General features: G+C 41.1%; 1 protein-coding gene across 3 annotated transcripts in view; it reads right to left on the bottom strand.

Annotated features, from left to right (window-relative positions):
• DOT1L (DOT1 like histone lysine methyltransferase) overlaps nucleotides 1-22,338 on the bottom strand; it is a 217,651-nt gene that overhangs the window by 31,816 nt on the left and 163,497 nt on the right. For all 3 annotated transcript variants that reach the window (XM_089690752.1, XM_089690754.1, XM_089690753.1), the window contains exons 21-22: nucleotides 8,620-8,749; nucleotides 7,035-7,175 (exon numbers count right to left, since the gene is read on the bottom strand). In XM_089690752.1, coding sequence (XP_089546878.1) covers nucleotides 7,035-7,175; nucleotides 8,620-8,749 — 271 coding nt within the window. The remainder of the gene's footprint in view (nucleotides 1-7,034; nucleotides 7,176-8,619; nucleotides 8,750-22,338) is intronic.

Here is a 22,338-nt window from a genome sequence, read left to right as displayed (position 1 = left end):
TGGTGCTCATGGCCAGATGTTGGCTCAGACTGGACTGGAGGGAAAACAGAATATGGCAACAAAATACTTCCTAAGCAAAATACGACTTCTAGGAGCAATGGTGGACTTTGCGCGAAGTTGACATTCTGGCCTTTATTCGGGTAAAGATGACAAAATACGAGGGGCCCCTGTCCCTCAGGACCATGGCTTCAACAGTAATGTCATTAAAGCTGGCAACAAAAAGGCAAGATAAAACATTGGACCTTGAGAAGAGAGATTTGGATTATCCAGAAGGACCCACGGAGCATCTGCCAGGAGTAAGTCAAACATCCACCTGGCCCAATTTGGTACAAAGAGGATCACCAAAATGCTCTTCATCCCGATCCTGCAAAGCAGGAGTGGTAGAAACTGGAAGGGTGGAAAGGGGTGCAGATCAGGAAAATCTGATCCCACAGAAACACCAGAGCATCCACTGGACCTGGTAACACACCTGTCCAATTTGTGCTAGAACATGGGTGCTCAACCTGCGGACCTCCAGCTGTTGTGCAACTACAAGTCCCATGAGACATTGCAAGCTGCTGACAGTTATAAGCATGATTCGCAGAGGCATGATGGGTATTGTAGTTCCGCAACATCTAAAAAAGGGCCACAGGTTGAACGCCCATGTTTTAGAACCTGGACACCAGTAGATCTACATCCTACATCTCCCATCTGTGGAAGAGCGCTTGAAATACTTCCAGATTAAGGGGCCTAACTCCAGTGCACAGGTCGGTTTAAGGCAAGACTGCAGGATCTACCACAGGAAGCACAGAATTACAAATAAAACTTTCCTCAACAGGATTCTGTTAGGCAAACCATCCCCCACCAATGAATGGACTAGCAAGGTCTTGACTGGTTTAGGGAATTTAAGTGACCCCATATTGGACACTTTAGGGTGAGCAAACTCAGGCTTCCCAAACACTAGGCAAGGATGTCCAGCACCAATAGTTGCTGCCATATCATTATTCATTTTGGGTAAAATCTCAGTAATAGGGGATTCATCCTGATCTGATGCCACACAGGGTGAGGGATCCTCTTTAATAGCTACCTCCTAAGGTACTATATCTCACTCAAGGGTAACATCAAAGAAAGATTGAAACTGAAGAAGAAGCTGGAGGGGCACAATAGTAATCTCTACTTACTATGGCCTCAATAACGCCAGAAATTCTGCCCAGGAAATCTGACATAGTGGAAGAAATTTCCTCTCTAGATAGGAAACTGGAGTGGCTGGAAGAACAGTCAAATTATCATAGGAGAGCAGGAAATTATAGCAAAGAGTACTATGACCCAAAACAGAAAAACTACTACCCCTAACAAGACTAAAAATGAGGCCTAAACTAGCAAGTCCATCTAATCCTTTTCCCTTTGCTTATGGCCCCAGAGGGGTACTCACAAACTCCGAAACAGTACTGGAGGAAGGGGAACACTGTGGTGTCACCTGTAGGTCACAGCAACCCATGTATTGTGATTCAAATCACCTAGGTGCCCATAGTGTAGAGCAGACAAGGAGATTCTGCTGGCTAGAAGTCCAAAGAGGAAGAGGCGGACATGCAAAAGTAGTAAATACCTCAGAAGCTTGGTGGCGCAGCTAGATTGTATGTGCTAGGTTGCATAGGCACGGGTGTACAAAGTGCTCCAGGGGACCTCACACAGGAGCAAAAAGCGCGACTCCTCCAAATTTGAAAAGCAAGAGCAGGTAAACTGATCCCCACCAGGAGTACCAATATTTATTCGGTGGCTTCCCTCCACCCCCAAGGGTGTTATTACTACAAGAACAGCCTGGGTTTTCAATGTTTAGAGGCCTTCTGCCATTACGCGCCATCTATGTTGTAGGAATTTGTCGTCCTCTTTGGGTATACCCCTAGAAAAGGGCTTTTCAGGGACAGGTCTTGCACCAGGCAGACCACAGGTCAAGACCTGTAAAGCACCCTGAGAATACTCCACATTTTGTTCTATCCACTGTGATCTTCAGATCTCCAATAGTGCTCAGGAAATTCTTTTGCCATGTACGAGATGTTTCTGTGCATAAAATACATACATATTAAGCCTAAAAAGTAATGAACTCGGGGAGAACAAATTACCCAAATTCTTTACCATAACTTCCCTTTGAAGTGAATTTTGATTGGATGTTACAAGTTTTACATGGCAATTTACCAAAAATTTCTGAATATGTTCCAAAAGGTTTTGATCTCCTAAAACAAGAAATGTTCAATTTATATAAGCAACTCCATCTCAAAGAAATTTACAGCTACAGATAACAAAATCAGCAACTGTGTGTGTGAAGAATTTGTTGTAATAGATCAGAGACCACTTTATGCAGATGAAACACAGTAGTGCTTTATTTTACTCTATAACACATAGAAAGTTTCAATAAAGATGCACTCTGGTGTTGGGATAGTAAATGAAAAGCTAAACCTAGCGTACATAGGCTTGTAAGATCAGCTGGAGTTAGTTTGCGCATTGTTTGCATAGTTCCTTTACAAGTCTTTGTAAAAGCATTGCAATTTATACTTCAACTACTTAAACCACCTGTTTCACATGTCCTTTACTGAACATGCAGTTTGAAGTTTTCTAAATAAACAAAATCACAGCAGTATTTAAGATGCCCATTTCAAAACTTTGATATTAAAGTTAAATAGTTGGGATATTACATGTAAATAGGCACACCTGCACATCCATTCTGTTTATAGCATGGCAATTTCCACACATTCAAGCAGGGGGTGTCACAGAATATGTGACTGGAAAAGTCATGTAAATGAAAATTATATAGGCAAACCAGCATAACAAGGCTTACACAGATGTCATTCCCAAAATGCTCCTACTTGCTGTAAAATCTTTGGAGGCTATTGAGGGGCACAGGAATTAATAAACTTTTGGATTATGCTGCCAACTGCAAGAGGTTGGGATACTGGCAACCATTCCTTGTATAACCTCTCCTCTACCCAGCATGCCTTAGGTTTTGTAAGAAAGCAATACACAGGGCCCACCAAAAAAAAAAAAAAAGCACACAGACGCACACAAAAACCCCAGAGGAAAAAGGACAGGTGTCCTTCAATGGACTTGAAGAAAAAAAAATTTTTGCGGAACGTACAAAGCAGCCCTACTGAGGGAAGGGCAACAGTCACTGACAAAACCAAGAAGGGACTTTAGATCACCTTTAACCCAGGACTTCCATAAGGATCGATACCCGAACTTGAACCAGATAAGGTGATGTTCCCTGCAAACCAGGGGAATCTGCCAACTATGGGAGGTAAGAATTTACCTGATGCTCAGACCAGGAGAGAAGACAGACAGACACTTGAAGATCAGCTAGACTACAAGCAAAAAAGTCCAAACCACATGCTCCCAAACCTTGGAATTCAGGAATGGGAGGTACCAGACCAAAAGTTATGTTTGCCTAGCCATTCTACCCATTTTGCATGAGGCATTCCAGAAAAGCAAGGATCTCAGAGAGCATTAACCCCAGGAAAAGCTAAATAATAATAAATAATAATAAATAATAATAAAGGACCGATGAGACTGATAACTCAAATAATAAACTTAAAGTCAACTTGACTGACTAATATAGGTAGAGAATGTGCAAAAAGTATACCTATGAGGGTAGACAGGAAAAAATTTATACTAAGAGCCCCAGACTAATGCATGTAAACACCAACAAGCAGAACAAGCAGAAAAACTGACTCACCTGCCACCAGGACAGAGGAACTTTGCCTAACCTGCCTAAACAGAAACACAACATGCTTCTAAGCATCATCTGATCCACCCTGAACCAGGGACGCACCCCCTGTGGTGAAGTGAGGGACAGTGACTTTAGCCAAACTAAGAGCAGAGACCTGATAAGAAACAGATCCAAAGGAAGGGATCTGGAGGAACTTCCTCACAATGCTGCAGATAAGCCACAAAAGGAGATGTACTGCAGTATTTGCAGCAGGATTCCTATGGCTGCTGTCCACTGACAATCTAGGGGAACAAAAAGGTCTTAGAGCAATGGTGTCTTTCCCTCATGCAGGAAATAAGGTGCAGTCAGATGCGCAAATATCTCTCATCCGCAGAGAACACTGGTTTAGGAGAATTAGATGGTAATAAGTCTCATCTCTGAGGGAGACTGCAGTTGAGAGCAGCACTATCAGGGTTGTCTGCAAGGGGAGTCCCATCAAACAGTTGGGGGAAGGGAAGCAGCACTCTACATGAAATCTACATCAAGGACTATGATCGTTATGACTATGCAGATGTTTTGCATTGAGTTTACATTCCCAGATAGCAAAGGTGGTCCCACTGGATTAAAGGGTGCAGACAATCTTCTAGAAGGCATCTGACTGCAAGTGTCCAAGAAGAGATGACCCTCTAAGGAAGGTCATCTAAATGCCTCACAAAGGGGATGCCAAGAAAGGCACTAGAATTGTCAAAAGGTCCAGAACTACAAGAAGCAGCAGGTGTTTCCAAAGGACACCTGGGTCATTGCTAAGGCAGCCTCAAGAGCATGTTAAGAGACCAGGTCCCTCACAGGATAAGTAAATCCAATATTACTTAGATATGTCAACTGCATCCCATGTACATAGAGTGCCCTATGCATTTCAACAGACACCAGTACTACTATATCAGACAGGTTTTGAGGCTTGGAGGGAGCCATCAATACTAAAACTTAGGACGTTTGCTCTAATAGCTCTAAAATGAGGGCCAACCCCTACAGTGAGCCAATTTAGTTATTTGTAAACAAGGATCTAAGCAGGGAATTCAACTATCAGCTGGAACCCAAAAAGCAAAGCTTCTATCCTTTTAGTGGTGTTACTGTTAACATGGATCTCAGGAGCATCCACAGGGGGCGCAGAACACTGGTTTAAAAATCCTTTATAAAAGGGGAATTGTTCTAGCACACTTTCAAGTGGGATCCTAGGAACTATCAGTTTCCAGTACACACGTAGAAATAATTCAAACAGTAGGTGTAGTGGAAACGTCTTTGCAGCTACAGAAGCACTAAAAGATCCAAGGGATAAAGCAATACCCTGCATATCCTCCTCAATTGCAGAAGGCTATGGTGACCCAAAACAGCCTTTCCTGAGATAGACCGTTGGGACTCTGAATAAGCATCAGGAGATACAGGTCCGTATTGTCAGAAGCAGTTGTGGTCAGACAAAGCTTAGAGCATGTCGGCAGACTGCTCCAGGAAAGGGGCGCAAACAGACAAAAAGGCTTCAACTCCCCAACAGAGATAAAGGAACCTCCAACGATCCTTTAAGAGGGGTCTCAAGTTCCAGATTATGGGTGTAGGGACTGAGGATTCTGGATAAAGGCACCCCGAACCAATAGGGTAATATGGGTTGGGGTCATTCATGGCAGCAGGACTGTCCTCTGTGTGTCTTTGGGAAGACATAACGCACTGTGTAGCAGCTGCTAGTGCTATTGAGGGGTTTGAATTACTGGAGCTGACCAAGTAATTGTAGGTGGGCAGTGGATCCTTACTACAGATCTAAATGATGCTTCAGAAGTATCACTGAATGAAGCCTTCTGTAAGCTGAAAGGAAAAAAAAAAAAAAAAAAGCAGAAAGCACATGCAGCAATCCACCCACTGACATCAGCGGTCCCATCTCTTTGCCTCAACCTCTACCTTTGTAAAACCGGTGGTTGCTGGAAATTTGGAAAGGCACTAAAGTCATGCAATTAGAGAGGTAGCTCTTCCAGTATCTCAGCCTTACTCTCTATGTGAGTCTTCAGGAGGTCAGGTAACACCTAGGGCTGTGTCATGGCACTGGCACCTGTAAAGTGATCTGTCCTGAAAATAAACAGTACACTAAAGTCTGGAAAGCAGCACAATGCAGAGTCAATTCCAGGATTTGGCTATGGCCTACAAAGATAATGCTAAGGAGCTAATGAAATGGATAGCAGCTACTGTAGACACTAGATCAAGCAGTGGTGTAGCAAGGTAACTTGACTGACATAAGAAGGAAAAACATACCAACTGTAGAAAAATCTTAAATAAAAGTCAAAGAAAAAAAAAAACTCCACAAATAAAAAGGATAGCAAAATTAGACTTTCTGGTAGAGCTGAAAGATGTCCAACCTACTAGGACACTAGAAAAAATTTAAGCATGCTGGGTACAGACGGGGTTATACAGGATCTGACTTAAGATTTTTCTGTTTTCAAGTGTCCCAACCTCCTGTAGGCAGAATTATAACCTAAATGTTCCTAAATTTGTACATCCCTAAATGTAGAAACCACAATGGGCTTTTAGAAAAGGTTATAAATAATACAAAAAAAAAAATTTAAATTTATGCATGCAAAAACCCAAATTGTGATCTGAAAATGAATCTTCTAAATAAATCTAAAAAGTCACTAAAAATCATCCAGTGTCCAAAAAATATTTTTCTTATGTAGTGAACTGTCCAAAGATATGCATAGTCATACACAGTTCTTCCTTGTTCCCATTCCCATATTACCTCAAAATAAAGAAATAAACAGTGCATTATCCTTATAACTTAATATGCCTACAAGATACCTCAGTGTACCCATGTGGGAAAATATATAAATAAATCAAAACACTATGTGCTACCAGTACTAAGTGACTGCAAACATGAAAATCTATCACAGCAAAAAAAAGTGAAAGTGAATGCACAAACAAAAAAAACAAAAAACCCAAACACAAGATCTCCAGTCCATCGATGTACCTTACCAAATTGACAAAAGAAACAGTACAAAACATGCTGCAAATCCTCCCTTCAATGGCAAACAAAATGGAAGATTTGAACTTATACACTCAAATAATAATGAAAAAGGTGACTTCAGTGATCCAAAACCTGCCATTCAGTGTACCTTACCAGAGGACAGGTAAACAGGGCTTACACTATACATTTTAGAAAAGGTTACCCATTTCACCATTCTGGCAGCAGAGACTGTTTACTGTAGCCATGGAACTGTTTTCTAGACTAAAGCAAATAATTACCATGCAACTGGGTAAAATCGCTAAAAATGTAATCAACAGCATAAAGCAAGCAGAAAATGTAATTGCAGGATCACCATACCTTTTCTACACGGCTGGGCAAGACAACACTAGCCAGAGGGATACTGACTGGCAATTTATTGGGTTGGACTGTGCTCAGTGGGATACTTATAGGCAAACTGGTGATTGTTTCAGGATTAGAAGGACTACGGTCTCTTGAGAGCTGAAAGAAATGCATTCAAAAGACATAAGATATGCTATTGGAAAAAAACAAAGAAACACAAAAACAGACATTACACTAAAGAACATTTGAAAAATAAACACTTGCTCATCAGAAGATTTATAAATTTTTGCTATAAATCATATCCAATAAAAAAAGTAATTCTTTATAATTTTAGGCCAAAATGTATTTCGCTACGTCTTTCGTACAAAAAAAAAGAAAAACAAAATTCCCAATAGGTGTATATTAATTGGTTTGCGTGAAATTTATAGAGGCTACAAATGATCATATATATAGTGGAGTTTTTTTTTTTGGTAATAGTAATGGTAGCAATCAGCGACTTAGAGCAGGACTGTGATAGTGCGGCAGGCATTTTGACACTGACATCACCAGTGACACTAATACAGTGATCAGTGCTAATAAAATGCACTGGCATTGTACTAATCAGGCAGAAAGGGTTAACATCTGGCGCAATTAGAGAGTTAACCGTGTGCCTAAATATGTGTAATGGGTGAAATATGTACTGTACAAAGACTGGCACATCCCTGCTGTCAGCAAAGAGATCGGTGTTGTTTACCAACACAGATCTCTCTTCTAGTACTTGCTCCGAAGATCGGGACGCACTGATCAGCATGTAAAGGAGCCAGTGACATTGTGGGTACCCCAGAAAAGCATAATTACGTATATATTCTGCGCAGCCGACCCGCTATAAAACTACTGTGCGCAGTCAGAAAACCGGTTAAACACGGAACCTTATTTTCTAAATAATCATCCTAAAGCACACTGCCTACACATACTTTATGGGCATTCAGACATTTAATTTACTTTAGGGGCTTCTAAATTCTGGGTGCACGATGAAGATGAATCAACCAACTTTCATGTTACAAAACCTCCCCCCTATTCATTACTCTATGTAACTGACAGACTGATATCTGTGAATATTAACCTCTAAGACAAAACAAGACACAATGATAATCATTGCTGCTCCTAACATCCACCTTTACCTGAAACCAATTTCTTGCTATGTCTTGTTACACACTTTGTCTTCTAGTAATCATTGCTGCTCTTAGGCTGGCCATACATTAAGCAATTTTCCTGACAGCTCCATGGAAGCATAGCTGGGTGAGGCTCCGCCCACCCAGCTGTGCTGCAATGGAGTCGGTCAGGAAAGGGAAATTATGGTAAGTATCTGTTATTCAATTTTCTTTCTTTCCTTCAACCAAAAGCAAAAAAAAGTCCAATGAAGCATTGTCCAATTTGCTCCAGCAAGAGAAAAACAAATGCTCTTTTGATTAACCAAAAAAAGGCAATCAGATTGTGGTTTAGGTGTTATACAAGGAAATAAAGGTGCATACTAACCATATTTTGCCTGCTACAAGACAAAAATGAAAAACATTTTTCTTTATACAGGTTAAATTACAAGTTATTAAGCCATTAAGATCAACACCTTGTCAGCTCCCCTCTCAACAGTTGCTTGGCCTCCATCAGTGTGATGTGATTCTCGAGGACTTAGCTGGATGCCATTTAAATTACCAGGACTTGTTGACATAAAGCTGTTCTCCTTAACCACCTCACACCTTAAAAACCAAAAACACAAATATATAATTAAACTCACTGGAAACCTTTTCAATGACAGCAATAGTCTAATAGGCTGTTATTGATTATGGGGTGGGGAGGATTTTGACTTACCTGTAAATTTTGTATCTTTCAGTTCTGTACAGGACACGGGGCAAAGTATTCCTAGACTGTGAGTTATAGGCTCATACCGTCATGGACACTTGCAGGGTTTCCATGACATGCCCCCTGGAGTACCTCACCTATAACCCTACCCAACTCAATGAGTGTTCAGTTATGTAGCAAGCAATGCAGAGTAACCAAAGCATGGAAGGCAGGGTGGTCTGTGTCCTTCACTGTACCCTAAGATTTGGGAAGTTAAAATTCCTCTCACCTTAATTGTACACTACAGGGCACAGGCTGAGTATTCATAGATCCTGGGACGTCTGAAAGCAACGTATGAGAAGGGTGGGCAACAACTAGGCAAACAGAAAAGTGCCAAAAAAACACTGAAGATCCTTTTTAAGATGCACCCATGCACTTTCTGGCGCCTTCAACTATGGGGTTCAGCAAGCTTTTGCGACCGGATTGCTGTAATGTTAGGTACAGTATGTTTCCACTACACCTAACAGCTTTTGTAGTAGTGAATAAAGTCATATAGTGTTGCGCTCCCAAACCTCCAATTAATATACTTAAATCACTCAATCTCTATCCTGACAATCATATAAAAAATATATAAATGATAAAAATATGTAAAAAATCATCAAAAAATATTTTCATCAAAAAATATTGAATTAAATTAATAAAAACCTCAATAATTAAAAATAATATCTGTGATTAAACATAAATTATAAATAATAATAATCTTATACTTATATCAATTCAAATAATCCATGTGCATAATTGAATAAAAACAACAGTGAAAAAGTAGTGAAAAAAATGTCCCATGTAATAAAAGTGACTTTGTGCTGAAAGACCTTCAATCTATATTGCTTATAAATCCGTGACTGCTTGTGAATCCTCCCAAAAGTGCAGATGTACGCTCACCTCCTTATAAGCCTGCAATTAGGCTATATATGCTTTCGGTTCTCCTCCTTTGGAACCTACTTGATTGGAACTCTTGCTTTGAGATATTAGATATCCGTAATTAACGATATGTGCTATGGGATGAATCCCTTCTCCAGAGGATACAACTCCTCTATATTCTCATCTCCATGCGACTCTCCACATAGAAAAAAGATCTCGACATGGTGTTTTATCTTTTATAAAGATCGGCTTTATTGGCTCAGAATATAGCACTCACATATGTTGTATTCAGACAATGGCAACACGAATGTGAACCGAATCCTCCGCTGACTGTCGGAGCTATGCACCCGTGGTCCGGCAAACGAACTGACTCCCTCCGAGTGACGTTAAGGTCCCACCCCCTAAATTTTGTATCTTTCAGTTCTGTACAGGAGGGGCAAAGTATTCCTAGACTGTGAGTTATAGGCTCATACCGTCATGGACACTTGCAGGGTTTCCATGACATGCCCCCTGGAGTACCTCACCTATAACCCTACCCAACTCAATGAGTGTTCAGTTATGTAGCAAGCAATGCAGAGTAACCAAAGCATGGAAGGCAGGGTGGTCTGTGTCCTTCACTGTACCCCAAGATTTGGGAAGTTAAAATTCCTCTCACCTTAATTGTACACTACAGGGCACAGGCTGAGTATTCATAGATCCTGGGACGTCTGAAAGCAACGTATGAGAAGGGTGGGCAACAACTAGGCAAACAGAAAAGTGCCAAAAAAACACTGAAGATCCTTTTTAAGATGCACCCATGCACTTTCTGGCGCCTTCAACTATGGGGTTCAGCAAGCTTTTGCGACCGGATTGCTGTAATGTTAGGTACAGTATGTTTCCACTACACCTAACAGCTTTTGTAGTAGTGCATTAAGAACACTCGCACCCAATACCCACTGTATCAGTAATATTTAGTAGCGTCCCTTACAAACCAAATATCTATTAAAGATGTGATCTTGTCTGCAGCTTAAACTACACAATAGCTATGTTATACCAGAGTTCTTAAAACCTGTCCTGGTCCAAGTAGATCTGTTTGTCAGTGTGGTTGTAAATGTACTAGCCAAACTACTAGTGCAATGATAAGACAATACTGACCTGTTGTACAGGTTTCTGGCAATCATACCTTTAAAAGAAACTTGCACTAAATCAACAAGTAGCCTGACAGTGCTGGCCTCTCCTAAAAAAAAAAAAATGCTAGTTGCCTGGTTTCAATAGCCTCTATACTTTTTGCATCACTGAGTAACAAGTATGCAAATGACTTAACTTCACTTGCTGCAGTGCCCTTTCTAAATCAATAATTATACTACTGATGCTAAACACAGCCAGGGAACCAGCACTTGCAAGTGGTAAGCAATGCCACTGGGAACTTCAATAAATGTGTACTTTAAAACCCTTTCAAATGCAGCATCAACTGATTACGGAGTAAAAACATTCATTAGAATATCCCCGTACTGGAACAAAAACATTCTACTTTGGGAATATATGAAAATACTGCAGGATCTGTAAATTTTTGTTTCATATTATTATTATACAGGATTTATATAGCGCCAACGTGTATATATAACAAACCACCCTATAACCAAGCCTAAAGTGTAACTAAAGGCAAACCTTTTCGTTTTGGATAGAGTGGAGAGGGATTAGAACACCTGTCTATTGCTGTTCGTGTCCCCGTTAGAGAGATTTCCCCTATTTGTACGGTTTACTGGTTTCACTAAAAGTGAAAGTAAAAGAAAAAAATTGAGTTGACATCAGAACACTAATAGAGGGGATATCTTCCACTGCAGACACTAGTTCTGGTGACACACTGGGATTCTCTCTTTGAGGGATTGCCTCTCACTTCCTGTTTTGGCTATGGGATAGGAAGCAATGGAACGCAGAAGGAAAACAAAGTGATGGGGGTTATGAAACCTCCCTTACTCTATCCAAAATGGAAAGAAAAACAGTTTGGCCTGTATTATTGGCACTGTTTTGTTTCCGTTCTTTATTCAAGTATATAAAATACAGTATCTAAAACAGGGATCTCCAAACTTTCTAAACAAAGGGTCAGCTTACTGTCCTTCAAACTTCAGGGGGGCCGGAATGGCAAGTGGGTGTTAAAAAAGGAAATGACAGGGCTTGTAGTCAGTGGAAGGAGTAATAGTGTCCCATCATTGGTATTGGTTGGAGGAATAGTGCCTAATTGTTTATATTAGTGGGAGGAATTGTGCCCCATCATTGGTATCAGTGTGAGGAAAAATGCCCCATTGTATAGGAAATGGTGCCTCCTTGTTGGTGTGAGTGGGAGGAATAGTACCCCGAGGGTCGGATAGAGGCACGCAAAGGGCGGCATTCGACCCACGGGTTGCAATTTGGAGACTACTGATCTAAACACACCACACTATTATTCCAAAAACATTCTTAAGACTCCTCCTAGAATCTGAAATGAACAAAACATATTAAAAGCTCCAAATATCAAACACTTGTACAGTAAACAAGATATAGTCAGAGATGGCCCTGCATGCATGTGGGGTGTAGTCTAAGTTTAGCTCTAAAATGGTCCCCTGCACACAAAGGTTTTCAAGATCTCAGACTATTATCAGGTATATACCGGTTATGTACTGAGCATTACTATTAAAAAAAAAAAAAATCTTGCCTGTAAATTAATATCTTGGAGTGTGTTATAGGTTTGTACCTTCAGGTGACTGGACATTGACAAATTTTAGAGGACACACCATTAGGCACTGGATGCCAGGGAATTATCACTGCATCTGATGCCAGTGCTAATGGATCCTTGGTCCTGGCCAGAAGTAGCTTGTTATTGAGGCTATAACTGGAGGCCAGGATTTTCATCTAACATATTAGGCTGAAAATGTTCCCCATGGTCCAGACAGTGACAGCTAAGGTAACATGTCTTCCAATTGTCCACTCCTTAGATGTGGATAGGAGGGATCTCTGGATAGTGTTTCTCCCTCCATTAAATGATCTGGTTTGTTTCCTTCAAGGATATATGACTCTTGATGCCCCCTTGTCTGATTTCAGCCTGTTTGGGTGCCTTAACAGAATGGGGGCCCAGTGTTGCAGAGCCATCCTCACTGCTCTGAGCTCCAACATGTTGATGGGGAGCTCGGTGTCCACCAATAACCATGTGCCTTGAACTGAGGTACTCCTCCAGAGCCTGAAACACTGGAATTTGTTTTGATTACCTGTCATTGATCTGGAAGGAAAGGCATCCTCGTTGTTAAGGCAAGGCTGGAGATTCACCAAGCTGGGGAATTCCTTGCTTGGCTTGACAGGGGAATGGGTTGGTTGAGAGAAGGAGCTTGCTTGCAAAAATGTTGTGTTGGAGAAATCTTGACTGAAATTGGCCAAAATGAACAGCCTCAAAAGAGGCTGTCATGAGACCAAGAACTCTATTAGAAAATTTCACAGAGGGATGACTCTTTGACCTCAAGTCTCAAAAGTGAGCTCTGAGATAAAGTAGTTTCTTCTATGGAAGGGAAGACTTTTACCTGGAATGTTATCTAGTATCAGACCCAGGTATTCCAGGCAAAGAAAAGGTTGGAGGGTGGAGTTTTGGAAGTTGATCAGCCAATCGAAAGCTTGAAGAATCTCAACTGTCCTGTGGACATTTGCAGATAGCTGGAACAGAGAAGACCACTTCAGAAGAAGGTTGTCTAGATAACCTGTGACCTGGATGCCAAGTTCTTAAGACAAGAGAAGGTTCAAGATCCTTTTTGAATAATATGAAAGCAGTGGATAAGCCAAATGGCAGTGACACAAACTGGAAGGGAGTGTCTCATCCTGCAAATCGTAGAAGGCACTGATAAAATGGATAAATGGGAATATATGGATATAAATCTTGAATGTCTACAAATCTCAGATATTCTGCAGATATCAGGAGAAGCAATAACTGACCCTGCAGATTCAATGCCAATGTTCGGAATTTGAAGTCATTTGTTGACAGACTTTAGGTCCAGGATAGGATGAATACCCACCAAAGTCCAACAGAGAAAAAAAAAGAAAATCCTCAAACATAAAATGAACTTTATGGTTTTATCAATGGCTGCCTTATAGTCTGTTACTACTGTGTTAGTGTTAAAAGAGCTCGATTATTTTAGAAATGAAAGCAATTATTGAAGGTAACATGCTACATGTAGAATACCTATATAATCGTGTATAACATACAGTACCTCTCCAACTCCTGAAGAAGTACTTATGAAACTCAGCGAGCTCAACCCCATCACCAAGCACAAACATCCGATGGCCGCACATCCAGTAAAATCACCTTCATTTCTTATTATAGCATATTCCACAAATATGACAGGGAAACAGGACTCCAGCTAATGTGTTTCACGCTCCACTAGCACTTAGTCACAGGTCAAGCAACAGTGATAGTCTATCTTTTAGATTTTGGAATACTATGATGATGTTGAGATGATGGAGGGATGTATAATATATTCCAGAACTGTGTCATCCTTTTATTTTTTGTGGATTTATAAGTTTTAACATGCTTCTAATGAAACTTGCATTTCATTAACATGTTTGACCTCTACTCAGTACCTGAAAAATCCTCAAAATTTTACTTTTTTGTATGTTTAACATACAAGGAATGATGGTATTTCCCCACTAAGGGACAAAACACACCCTTTTTTTCCCAGAAAGTTAAGATACATTCAAACAGTTTGATTATCAAAGAGTAAAGCACCTTCTGCTTAGGATTAGGACAAAGATGGCAACACAATGTCCTGATTTAGGTGGGCAAAAAAAAAAAAAAAACACACACCTTAGGCAAGAGGGTCAGGGCCTCAACACCACCTTAGCCTGGTGAAGAACCAGGAAAATGCAGCCAACTCTGAGATCTTGAAAGCTTAAGAAGTGGAAACTAACTTAGCTCTTAAGGAGCGACAAGAGTCTCTCAGGGAGATTCAAAAGGAGAAGTCTGCAATGCAGACTAGACCAATTTAAGGTCGCAGGGAAACAAGGGGTGTCACAAAGGCAGAACAATCTGTAGGACACACTGCTGACAGGATTTTATGTAAGAATGAGATGCAATAGGTCTTTGAAATAGAATGACCAACGACAAGATTTGTCCCTTGACAGTGCTTAAAGTGTTTTTATTTTTTAAAGAAAAAAACTAAACATAGAGCAGCCTGATCCTCCTCTTCTTGGGTCCTCCCTCCTGTTGGGTGCCCCCAAAGCAAGCAGAGCTTACTATGGGGCACTCACTGCTCCATTCACATATGGATCAGCAGCTCGGCCCTGCCCCCTCTCTCCTCATTGGCTCACTGGCTGTGACTGACAGCAGTGGGAGCCAATGGCTCCTGCTTCTGTCTCAGCCAATGAGAAGAGGGAGTCCCAGGACAGCCGAGACTCCAGTGCACATTGCTGGACTGAGTGGAGGCTGGGGGGGGATGCTGCCCACAGAAGGTTTTTTAACTTTGTGCATATAATGCATTAAGGTAGAAACCTTGAGCCTTTAGCACCACTTTAAAGCTAAAGATACCTTCACACCAGACTGGAGAAAGGCCAAAACATATGTCCCACAACATACTGTCAGAGATGAAACTTACGAGCCTCAAACCAAGCAAAAAAAGCCTTCCATGTATGGCAACCAGATGAGGCCATTGTTAGGCCATCAAAACTGAGTAAGTCTGTGAACCATTTTCTTTTGGCCCAATTTGGCAAGATTAGACTACCTGGAACATTTTCCTCTCTTTAGCAGATATCAATTAAGGACCTTCATCAGAAGGGAAATAAACCAGCTTGAATTGGGCAAAATGAATCACCAATGCTGAAGAGAGAATCTAGAGAATCTCTGGTCATGGCTATGAACTTCAGCTTGTGTAACCTGAAGTCCATGATATCAAACATCTGCAAAATTGTCCACTTTAGGACTGAAGACAGCCAAGAGAAATGGAATGCAAGTTACTGCCCAGGAGAGTATTAGACTTATCTTTTAGGGGAGCTTGACTTCCAGTGCCCCCCCTGATGGTTTATGAAGATTATGTGACATGACATTGTTCGACTGGACCCTAACTGGGTGACTTTGCAAAAAGGAAGTCCAGTCCATTTTTGGGAACAAAGTTCCAAAATGTTAATGGAATATGTCAACTTTTGAGAACAGGTCCCCTGCAGTCAGGAAGTAAATTTTACCCTAGCCCATAAGGCTGGCATCTGTTGGTACCATCTTCCAGGGCATGTGAAGAGACACCTTGGGACAATTCCAGGGCTGGTTTGGAGATCCACCATTTCAAGGAGAGCTTTCTTGTTTCAGGTTATATGCTGGACTGATGAGGTGTGAAGTATAACTGGGCAAAACGAACTGCATCCAAGGAGACAGTGATCAAGCCAAAACCCCCATGCAGAAGCGAACCGAGGGGTGTCGTCCTGACAAAGGACTTCATTGTGGGAAGGGGGGGGGGGGGGTTATGTAACCCTAAGAGAAGAAAGTTTATGGCATTTGGCTGTGAACAAGATTAGATACAGGTACCCCAAATGGTGAGGGCTAGATAACATACTTTGGAAAGCTGATTATCCAGCAAAATTTTTGAAGGAACTGACAACAAAATATATGGCTGAGGAGTTCTTCAACAAGAGTTTGTCCAAGCAACCTGTGACATGCATGCCCTGGGTCTTAAGAAGAGCCATAAGTGGGGCAAATACTTTCAGAAATACTTGGAATACAGAGGAAAGACTGAATGACAGTGCTACAAACTGGATGTGTTGATTTCACACAGCAAAATGCAGAAAGTGTTGATGTGAGAAGATGGGGAGGTGTTCATAGGCATCTTGTATGTCTCCTGATGGCAGACATTCCCCTTGTCTGAGAGAAGCAATAACAGATCTTGTTTATTCCATCAAGAGATTTTAAGTCCCCATTTTGCTTTGGGACTGAATAGGTCTACAATGAAAAAAACTGTTCTGCTGAATAGCTTGCACAACAACATTTTGTGCCTGAGGATGGTGCAAGAACATCATTAAACCTTCTCATGGTTTAAGGCTGACAAATTGGAACATAAAAAGCAAGGAGGGGGTAGAGATAGAAGTTATTTTGTTCCCCTTTGAAATTACAGATTGGGCCCAGAGGATTGGCATGGCTTGGATCCAGGCTTAAGGAAACACAGGCATCTTCCTACTCTGATGAGTGGGGTTGACTCCTCATTGTATGGAGGGCTTATGGGCAGGATTGGTGGACTTGGGCTCCAGAGCTTGTGGCAAAAGGAAATGTTAGGCCTTTGGTTTTAAGTTTATGAATAGGGACCCTTTCTCTCTCTGGGGAGACAGAAAGGGTCTCTTTAGCTTAGCAGAAGCAGTAACTGTAGGAGTGGGAGTCCTAAGCTTTTTCTTGGGGGATAGGAATACCTTAGCCCCAAGTGCCTTGCTTGATGGATTTAAGAGATTTTCCAAATACAGTGGAAAGAAATAGTCCTGTAAAAATGACAGGTTTTTGAGATGGAAAAAAAAAACAAATCTAGAATTGATTTATCTAGGTCTGATTTTTTTTTTTTACATCTTTAAAATGTTACCTATACTCTGTGCAATTCAATTAAAAACAAATTAAAATGGTCAGGTTGCAAAAAAAAAAAAAAAAAAAATTAAAATAATGTAGGCATAGGGATGTGGCTCTGAGAAGAATCAACCAGTCACATTCAAACGGATGTTAAATAGTAGCCAGCACACACCTGCTATCAGTGAAAGACTGACTAAGCCTAAATAAAATTCAGCTGTCTTAGTAGTATTTTTCTCACATTTACTATGTAGCTTCTTACAATAAAAGCCATGGTCTGCAAAGAGCTTAGAAAGCATCAAAAGGATCAATCTGGAGATGGTGCAAAACTATTTCCAAGGCATTAGCTATACCATGGGACACAGTGACTCACCACCAGTGAGAATGTCACAGTTGCTATTCACCATGTGTGCCGTATGAGCTGGAAGCGTGCTTTTGCAAGTGCCCAGGAAAAGCACAGGATCTCAGCTCCAGCGCTGGGGTCTATCAAGAGGGCTGCCTCTGCCGTGATGCCTCAAGAAATAGGCTGTCTGTTCTTCCCCAGCTGGCTCCCATGCAAGGCTATGCCACAGGCCCACCTCAAAATGGCCACCACTGCAGACAAGAAAATGGCTGCCGAGACTCCATTAAAATGGCTGTCAAGATCTCATTAAAATGGCTGTCCCAACTACAGGAAAATGGCCAATAAGAAACATGGTCGGCTGTACAGCTGTCTCAGACCTCCCCCCCGGGGAAAACCCCACAGTGTCAGCCTGTGCTAAACTGGAAGAGACCCCTCTGTGCCCAGGAAGTCTAAATCAGTAGGAAGGGTGAGAGGATCAGCCATCCCCCCAGGAGGGGATCAGTTGGGGGAACCCCCCCGCCCCAAAGAGCACTCATGTTCCCCTGGGTCAGGGTCTGGTAAGGATGGGGAAGGGCAGCTACTTACTAGTTCAGCAGAGCGTGTAAGTAAAGCTCCTATGACAGATCCACCTCACCACCTTAGTGGGGGGCTGTTGAAGAGGGTAAACACAAACTCCAGTACCCGATCATGTGTGTCCATGCAAGAAGTTTAACTCGCTGGCAACCCCAGGCCAAGATGGGGCATTTGCAGCCAACCCAGTGTGTAGCCAAAGGCCTGTGTGCACTTAATTGCCAGATTGGAGTGACCACTTGGATTTAAAAATATCCAGCCCAGCTGTTGATTGATTCTCTACAGAAAAGCTGAAAAAATTAAGGAAAACAAAAAAAAAAAAAAATCAGTGGGGCTTCAAGTCCCAGCAAGGAACTAGGTCCATACTCTTGAACAGTAGGCAGAAGAACTGGTGGCCTATGCAGTGAGAGGGGGTTTTATGCACAGAGAATTGCCCATAGGAGGTGCCAAGCTTATTCCTGCCTTGTGTCCTACTCCTGGTAGGAGGCATTATAAAACCCTATCAGCCATGAAAATGATGAGAAGAGAAGCTGTGTAAATCAATGAACGAAAGAGAAAGTCTTAAGACTTAGCAAGCCTTTCCCTGCCCGTAGAGGCTTGTTTAAACTGTGCTGAGTCAGGTGCTGTTCAGCAAACACATATACTGTGTCCACAGTAGAGGGCATTTAACAAAAAGCAGTAGTTTGTACTTCAAAAAAAATGTAGGCAGTTAAACTCTGTCTTACCTAGTCCACACCACTAGACACTATTCGATGTCTAGGTTTCCGAACCCCTTGAGATAGTGGTTAGACACCATGCTGATATCATTGGTTTTAGGCGTGGCACCAGGGAAGACAAGATTAGCCTCTATGCTGATGATACTTTATTATATCTGGGTGATACACAGCACTCTCTAGTTGCTCTTATGGATTTGATCTGTTCCTTTGGCAGATTCTCAGGCTTTAGAATTAACTGGGACAAGTCAGTTTTGCTTCCACTGGAGCAGGAGTTGCTCCCTACCACGTCTAAGATTCAGGTTGTTGAGTCCTTTAAGTATCTAGGTGTTTTTATTCATCCTGTGGTATCTAGATATTTTGAGTTGAATTTAGCTCCGCTGCTCACTAAATTTAAACAAAAATCTGCCTGTTGGTGTCGGCTCCCCCTCACGGTGGTTGGCCGCTCTAACTTGATTAAAATAATATGGGCCCCCTAATTACTATACATTTTGCATAACTCCCCCACTTGGATCTCTCAAAAAACTGTTTGGTATAAACAGATTGATGCCCTGTTCCGAGAACTAATCTGGAAGAAAAAATCTCCCCGAATTAAGCTTTCCAAGCTTCAGCTAGGATGGGATTCTGGTGGCTTAGCAATTCCCCATGCTAAGATGTATTTTTTGGCTGCCCAGCTTCAGCAATTTTTGGGGTGGGATACGCTTGATTTCGCTGACCCTATTCAAGCAATCTTAGTATCTGTTAGGTCTGACTACTCTCTGATTTCCCAGTTGGAGGCTGCAATGTTTCCTTCATCCCAGTGCTCTCCCACTGTCTCTATTTCATCAAGTCTAGTCTTCTGTTAATAAAGTTACTGCAGTGGGAAGGTTTTACTGATAGTACCCCATTATGAAAACTTCCACCTTTTGGTGTTAAAGTCGTTTTAGGCCCTTCAGCTAGAATTTAATATCCCGACGCAGGAGTTTTTTCAGTATTTGCAGTTGAGACATGCACTGGCTGCCCAGACTCATACCTATAAAATAGTGGAGAAAACAAAAACACCCTCCATTTTACGGATGCTCAAAATGGGTTGAGGAGGGGTTGGGAGAATGACTTGGGACCCCTGCTTGAGGAGTTGTGGGAGCGGGCGCTGCAGTCCCTCCCTCTAGTGTCATTGTCGCCAACGCAGCGTCTTACTCAACTTTTTATACTTCATAGAGTTGATCATACCCCAGCTAAATTTTATGGCTGGAATCGTAGAGATACTGATTTATGTCCTAGTTATGACAGAGGTCTGGCGGATCTTATTCATATGTTATGGAGATGTCCGAAACTTTCTAGGTATTTGCTAGACATCGTCTCCCTTATTTCCTCCATTTATCAAATTCCCTTGACCGCGGAGCCTAAACTATGCCTGCTTAATATGTTTGACGAATTTAGTATACCTACGGAGCTGATACATTGTTACTAGGTTACTCTATATAGCACAGAAATGGATATCGCCTAGCCCACCTTCTGTAATAGAGTGGAAATCTCAGGTTAACATTGTTATTTCCAGGGAAAAACTTATATTTCAACATAAAAAGATTGTATTAAAAAAATTTGAGATTATGCGGGGCCCATGGCTGGCTATACCTGGCCTGTCTCCGCTACATATGATTACTAATCAATTGTTTTCCCTATGATTATGTAAGACCCTTAATAATAGTGTACTTAAAAAATGTGGTGACTGGCGTTTATTTGTTCACATAGGGGATGGGAGCAGCTGGATACAATGGGAAGGAGATGTGATATTCGGTCAACTTGTGTTGGTTTACTTGTTGTAAGTCATATGTCCACATGGTGTGGATTTTTCACTGTATGACCATTGTTTTTGTAATACTGTAGTGTGCTGCGCATACATTGTGCGTTTGTTTTTGTGTCTGTTGTAAAAAAGAAAAATTTGTGTTCCAAACTAAAAAAAGATATGATTTAAAAAATATATATATTATGTCTAGGTTTCCCCAATCAATGGGGTCTTGGGACTGGAAACCATACAGATGGACAAGGGCCCTGAACCTGTAAAGCACCTTGAGGTCAACTATGTGCATTCCAGGATAAACGTCCAGCGCAGGATCCAGTGCCTGAGGCAACAATTACAGCCTGTCCCCATTACAAGTACAGTACAGGTCCAGGTACAGTCCCCCAAGGTACACATTGAACATAATCTGTCCAGAAACTGAAGGCGCACAGAATGGTAGGGGTTATATGGGTGCGCTGTAGGAGGGGGGGGTTTAGCTAGTTTTTTACATCAGCACTTGAAGGTAGCCTACAAATAAACCATGGTCTAATAGGAGTCCTGTACTGTATGATTAAGAAATACTACTTAAATCTTTTTTCATCCTGATGGTGACAATGATGGATCAGCCAATTTTAGTCTCAACTGGTTGGGCACGTGACAAAGTGACAATGCAGGACAGGAAATGGAAATCAGAGACCAATTGCTGTCACATAACAGGATCATTATTAGAAGGCAATATTTTAACTGAAGCAGTCATTTAGAGAGATTTAAATGACTCTTGGAATTACATTAACCACTTCAATACCGGGCACTTTTACAACCTTCCTGCCCGGGCCAATTTTTAACTTTCAGTGTTGTCACACTTTGAATGACAATTGCACTCTCATGCAACACTGTACCCATAAAAAAAAAAATTGTACCTTTTTTTCACACAAATAGAGCTTTCTTTTTGCTACTTAATCTCCACTGAGTTTATTTTTTGCTGAACAAAAAAACCCCAAAACTTTTGAAAAAAAATAAATTGCGTTTTTTCTTCATTTGTTAAAAAAGTTTGCATAAATTTCTCCATAAATTTAGGTCAAAATGTTTTCTGCTACATTTCATTTCATTGGTGAAAATACCCCAAATTAGTGTATTAGTTTGTAGGAAAGTTATAAAGTCCACAAAACATGGTATATATATCTGACAATCGATCAATCCTGATGTACTGACGACCCATCTAATTTCTTGAGGCCTGAAAATGCCAGGATAGTACAAATACCCCCCAAATTACCCATTTTTGGAAAAAATTGTCACCAGTCCAATACAGCATTATTATATAACTGGTGTGGCGGTGATCGGGGACACTGTCTGGTGACAGTATTTAAAAACAAAATAAAGATAATTTAATTTTTTTTTCACATTTTTCTATTTTTTGTTTTTATTACATTTTTTTTTTTTACAATTTTTTTTTTCAACACACTGTGACCAAAGCAATACAGTGTTGCACAGTAACATTTAACTACTCTGGGCAAGTGATCAGGATTTATTTTATTTATTTTTTTTACACACATTACGACTGCCAATACTAATGTATTTAATTGATATTTGCAATCATTGTTACTGAATTAAACTGATTCAGTCTTTTGTGATTAGCTGTGATTGGGCAAAGCTCATCACATGATACAGATGGGCTG

This window comes from Staurois parvus, unplaced genomic scaffold (assembly GCF_062004578.1).
Source record: "Staurois parvus isolate SC_StPar_1 unplaced genomic scaffold, SC_StPar_1.0 ptg000541l, whole genome shotgun sequence".
NCBI classification, from domain to species: Eukaryota; Metazoa; Chordata; class Amphibia; order Anura; family Ranidae; genus Staurois; species Staurois parvus.
Note: the sequence above shows the minus strand (reverse complement) of the source record. Positions and strands in the feature narration are given on the sequence as shown.